The sequence below is a fragment of the Carlito syrichta genome, unplaced genomic scaffold (assembly GCF_000164805.1).
Source record: "Carlito syrichta isolate Samal-C Ts95f unplaced genomic scaffold, Tarsius_syrichta-2.0.1 Scaffold135627, whole genome shotgun sequence".
NCBI classification, from domain to species: domain Eukaryota; kingdom Metazoa; phylum Chordata; class Mammalia; order Primates; family Tarsiidae; genus Carlito; species Carlito syrichta.
This window is the reverse complement of record NW_007079723.1, coordinates 68,089-74,088: the sequence shown is the minus strand read 5'-3', so window position 1 is coordinate 74,088 and position 6,000 is coordinate 68,089. Positions and strand designations below refer to the sequence as shown.

Here is a 6,000-nt window from a genome sequence, read left to right as displayed (position 1 = left end):
GCGCCTGTAGTCCCAGCTACTCGTAAGGTTGAGGCGGAAGGATCGCCGGAGCCCAGCAGGTCGAGGCTGCGATGGCCGGGAGCAGCACTGCACTCCAGTCTAGGTGACAGAGTAAGACTCCAACTTAAAAAAAAAAATGTATTTTGTTAAAGAAACAAAATAGACATAAAGGAAAAATGCTTTAAACTCTATGTGAAAGACTGGTCATAGAATTAACTGTTTGGCTTTCTATAGGGAGGTTAAGTCAGAAAACAGGTAGATACAATTCGCTGAAAACTCTGGATTTCCTATTTGAATTTCATGAGCCATATCTATGCATCCTTTAAAAACAGTTTAAGCCACAGATGCCCATCTGTCAACATTAAGTGGCCGGGATGGTCACTTCTGCCCCTGAATATCATAGGTGTTACCATGAGAGTGGTGAAGGATGGAAACCTGGGGGCAGAACCCACATCAGGTGTTCCTTGGTCTCACACTTGAAGGGGAGAAAGCTTCTCCAAGCAAATGATTCCAGGCCTGACACGGGCATGCACTACAGTCACAGACTTCAATGTCCTCAAGCTGTCTCGAATGAATGATCATAATGGCCCCTGTGCTCTTGAGATCCGAACCTAATTATACCGATTTGAAAATCCGCATGTGTCACTGCTGTGTACTGAAAAAACAGCCTCAGTTAGTCCAGAGTGCCCTTCCATTGCTTCTTGGTCACCCCTCTGGGTGGCCTGAGTATGGCTCCAGCCAGAGGCGTCCTGGGGTAGAAGACAGGTGAGCAGAGCTGGCCCTAGGATCCTACGGCAGCGCCGCTCAGGGATCACTGGCTATGAGAACCACTGGAAATACAACGAGCGTGAAAAAACTCAGGGACAAACTGATGCTGTAAATTATTTCTAAGCCGGGCTCGGTGGCTCAGCCTGTAATCCCACACTTTGGGAGGCCGAGGTGAGTGGATTGCCTGAGCCCATGGGTTCGAGACCCGCCTGGACAATTTGGCAAGACCTCATCTCTATAATAGATCAAAAAATCAGCTGGGCATGGTAGCGCATGCCTGTAATTCTAGCTACTCAGAAGGCTGAAGCGGAAGGATCGCCGGAGTCCAGCAGGTCGAGGCTGCGGTGGCCAGGAGTGACCATTACACTCCAGTCTAGGTGACAGAGTGAGACTCCAACTAAAAAAAAAAAAAAATTATTTCTAGAGAAACAATCTCGACTAACTCTAACCACTCCTCAGACATTCCTAACCCACCAGGATGGGGAAAAACCAACAGTACTGGATGTCCAGAACTCCCCCGTCAACTTCCATCACCACAGGTCCACACTACTGCTGAAAACGGGCACAGGGACTGGGGTGATCAGGAAACTCAATCCCTGGAGGAAGGGCCTAAGACAGAAAATCTGAGCCTCAGTTTCCTTATAAAATAAGTGTCTCCCTCTTGGCTAGATGAGGACTCAAAGGGACAATTAAGTTTAAGCGCTTAGACTCAGCCTAAGTGCTAAATAAATAATGATGGGTGATTTTTCTGCCCTTGTCTGCCCACTCAGAAGGGCTGGGCCCCTGGGCAGCAGAGCAGAAGAGACATGTCATGGTGCTCGGTTGTTTTGCTCCCTGTCCTTCGGCCGAGTTGACAGTGGCCATATTCCTCTATGTGGGACCACTGCTCCTATGGGGTGGCCTCACTAACCAGGCTAGAAGTTGAATATCACCACTCCCCACCACACAGGAGTGGTAACAGCTCCCAGCTGATGTAAGCCTCCAGGGGCCCACCATCCATTGTGTGTTCCTTCAGCCCTCCTGGTATCACCAGAGTCCCTTAATTAAACCCTCTGGGGCCAGGCCCAGTGGCACATGCCTGCAATCCCAGCACTTTGGGAGGCTAAGGTGGGAGAATCGTTTGAGGGTGGATTCGAGACCAGCATGGGCAACACAGCGAGATCCCATCTCTAGAACAAATAAATAAGCCCTTTGGAAGGTACCGTCTGCCTCTTGCCAGAGCCCCGACTGCTGAAGGGATAAGGGGCCTGATGCCGGAGCGGCCGCCACAGCAGTGCCGCCACTCACTCACCGAGAGCCGTGATGGAGATGGGGGTGCTGGCCCGGCGTCCCCCCACGGTCTGCCACTCGCCATCCACCGCCTGCACCCATTCGGTCACGTGGCACTCGTACTGGCCCTCATCCTCCTTCCTGCTGTTGAAGATGCCCAGGCTGAACAAGTTGGGCTGCACCTGCTCCATCTGGATGCCCCCGAAGCTGCTGCGCTCCCAGTAGGACAAGCCCGGCTGCACGGTGCCATCCCGGTCCAGCCACATAATGTTGCTGCGGCGGTTCTGCCGGTCCACGAGCTGCCAGATGACAGAGAAGCGGCCCTGCGGCCTGCCCACTGTGCGGACGCTGCAGGAGAAGTGCAGATCCTCACCCTCGAGGATGACGCTGGCATTGCTGGCCACCTCCACGGAGATGCTGCTCTCTGGGAAGAGGGAGAAAGGGTCACACTGGGGCTTTCTGGTCTCCATGGCATGCGCCCTCCCCGCAGATGCAACAGAAATCATTAATCAGATACAGTGAGCCTCAGAGGATAGAAAGCACGGTGACGCTGCTGCAAGCCCTGGCTGGTTCTGGGTGCACTGCGCCCCGGATTTTAGATCTGATCATCTAGGATGCTCTTTGCTGTGTGCAGAGGATTGGGTTAATGGGGTTCCAAAACCTGAGACCAAATCAGAGCCTAAGAAATACAGCACAGTGACATGATGTTTAGGGCATAGAACAATTGATTGGGCAACCTACTCCACTGGAGTTTAGGGCTTTCCAAGTTGGATATTCAGCAAGGTGAATAACTCTAAAATCTGACTTCACAGTCAATTGTCGCACCATTCGGTGTTACAGCAGTCAAATAAAAGCTGCACATCCCAAACGTGCCATTTGAGGCCTTTAGGGCAATATTAGGAAGTAAAAAAACATGGCAGGAATTATTTGGAAGATAACATGTACTTAAGTGTAGATAATAATGGAGAGCGGATGGTCTAGAGTCTCAGAGTCTATGGGGAGGAAGCTTTCACGCTTTCATAAACACCAAGGGATAAACCACAGCCAGGAACCTGCCATTCACCACTCTCCTGTCCATTCAAGGTCAGCCCTGCGGTTCCTTGAAACCTTCCGCCAATCAACGTTTGGGATAAAGATTCCACTCTATCCTCTGATTCTCACTTAGCTATCTGACCTCACTCCATCAAATTATTTAAACTCTCAACACCTCAGTATTTTCTTCTGTAAAGCAGGCAGAGCGCTGCCTTCAATTGTAGAATTTTCTAGAGATAGAAAAGTAAATGAGACAATGTACACAGATTCACCTAGCACACAGCTGGTTTTCAAAAACTAGTCACCATGATCATGATTAATTTTACGATTCCCAATAACTCTGTTTTTATAAACATCATGGATAGCCTCATCTATTTTGATTATGCATGTATTATTTTGTATAATCATCTATACAGAGTTCCAAAGGCGCACGAATATTAAGGAACACAAAGTATTATAACAAATTTGGCTGCAATTTTCTGGGCACCACCCACATGAAAAATTCAGTAATTGTAAACCAATCAATCAAATCAAATTCCAGATTAAGAGGGCACACCCAATTATTGAAGGAATACACACACACCCACACACATAACAATGCATTTGAGCCGATCTTCTGTCCCCTTCTCCACCCAACAAGCAGAAACAAAGACAAGCGCTGAGTCTCCGTGTTAGCTCTTACTTCAGTGAATCTGCCTGCTACTCATTCTGAATTTGCTTGTTTCACGTGAAAAAAGGCCTGGGCAGGGCGAGGAATAGCCATTTTCCCAGAAGGGCAACCTCGTCCTCCAGGAGTTACAATAACACAATCCATGGAGATGATAAGATTCCCGAGAAGCCACCATCTATGACAGCCACTAGTGGTTAAGAACGTGGATTTGGGGACCTCCTAACTCTGTCATCTGAGGTTCTTCTTCTTTTTTTTTTAAACTAGGAGTCTCATTCTGTTGCCCAGGCTGGAGAGCAGTGGTGTGGTCACAGGTTGCTGCAGCCTTGACCTCCTGGGCTCAGGTGGTCCTTTCACCTCAGCCTCCTAAGTAGCTGAGACTACAGGTGCATGCCACGATGCCCAGTGAATTGTCTGATTTTACTGTAGAGATGAGGTCTCACTATGTTGCCGAGGCTGGTCTCAAACTCCTGGGCTCAAGTGGTCCTCCCACCCTGGCCTCCTAAAGGCGTGAGCCACCATACTTGGCCATTGGAGTTCTTACTTTACCTACCCATGCTCCAATTTCTCAGGTGCAAAATGGAGGCACTAATAGTGCCTACCTCTTAGGGTCATGACATTGAGAGGCTCAGATGAGGTAATTATTTTTCATCATCATTAATAACATTCCTCTTCATATTAAAGATTCATCCCCACTGTTATCAACGCAAAGAAAGGGATTAAAAGGGCAACTTCAGTATCAGGGGAGAAAAGCTTTGTGCTTGTCTTAAGCAGAAGACACTCCCACCCCCTCCTTGCAGGAAATCACTCCCATCCCCTACGGTCACCCCAGTGGACTCTGATGTAGATCCTAGCTTGTTTATGATAAGGGCTGCTGTTTGGTGCTCTGTGGCTTGAGCTAGCCGGAAAAGCCACACAGGGAGGATGTGGAGCTCCCAGAAGAAAAGCCTCTCTAGCAGCTGAGGCGAAGGTAAATACAGACCTGGTGCCCCACTGCCCACTAAGACTATTTACAAGGGTGACCAGGTCTGAGAAAAGGCCGCCACCAATCTAAAACTCTTTGGATTAAGTGAAAACTAGGACAGCATTAATGAGAATCCGCGTACATGTTCACAAATGAAATTTCAAATCAGGAGGCTGACAGGACAGCACAGGCTAAGTGCAGAGTGGTGGCTCTGGAGTTCGAAGCCCGTATTTCCCAGAGCAACGCAAGCTTAACACTAACTGGTCCACCAACTCCGCTGCTCCCTTGCGCGGTGCTCTGACTTCTTCATTCCCGGGACCAAGAGAACACTGGGCCTCCGCAGGGATGTGGGGGGGAGCGGAGGAGCCGATGATCCAGGCAGAAGCACTCTGGGCCCTTCGGGGCAAAGCGCCACAGAATCCAAGGCACTGTCCCCATTACCGGTGTGACTGCTGTTGTTCTTCGGGAGACTTACCCAAGTGGCCTTGGGGCAGGAGCTGGTGGTGCTGGGGGACTTTAACTACCCAGTTATCTGCTGGAAAAGCAATACAGCAGGCCACAGATCATCAAACAAGTTCTCGGAAGGGGGTGGGGGAAATCTTAGCACAAATGACACAGGAAGTAAACAGCATGGCTGCCCTTCTCTTGAGCCTTCCCAAACAGCGAGGAATTAGTTGCAGATTTAAAAGGAGAGAGTCTGTGTTAAGGCAAGACTTTCCAGACTGACAGGAAAGTAGTAAAGAGAGTGGGCATTCAATTCCATAATCGCAGTAGTACAAATATCCAGCAAGCACCTACTCTATGCAAAGCACCATGCAAGGCATTACAGGGGGAAAGAGTCTAAGAAACAAAAGAATTTCAAGAGAATCAGGTGTGTGTGTGTGTGTGTGTGTGTGTGTGTGTGTGTGTGTGTGTGTGTGCGTGTGCACACAGTTTTAAAAAAAATAATGATAAGCATGAAAGAAACAAGCTGGTGAGAAAAGAAAACAAGAGCGGCAAGACTCCTGTGGCTGTTTTTTACTTTGCTTTAAAGAGAAATACTTTAAATACATAAAATGTGTAAATAAAAACGCAAAGGAAATCATCACAACACTAAGAGAAAGAATAGTTTGAGCAGCTGAGAAGAGGTTAAAGGTTAGTTTTAAAACTTCACCCCTTGTTTAACATCAGAGCATCACAAGTTTTTTATTCTCTTTTTACTAAAGGCAGAACCATGAGAGAGAGTAGATTAATAAGAACATCCTGATTCTATGGATGTCTACACACAATGCGAGTGAGCACCGGTAGACTCTGGAATCCC

The 6,000-nt window shown here is 48.4% G+C and overlaps 1 protein-coding gene across 1 annotated transcript in view; it reads right to left on the bottom strand.

The window, feature by feature from the left end:
- IGSF3 (immunoglobulin superfamily member 3) overlaps window positions 1-6,000 on the bottom strand; it is a 104,306-nt gene that overhangs the window by 30,419 nt on the left and 67,887 nt on the right. Inside the window, exon 5 of the mRNA XM_021708249.1 lies at window positions 2,060-2,461. Coding sequence (XP_021563924.1) covers window positions 2,060-2,461 — 402 coding nt within the window. The remainder of the gene's footprint in view (window positions 1-2,059; window positions 2,462-6,000) is intronic.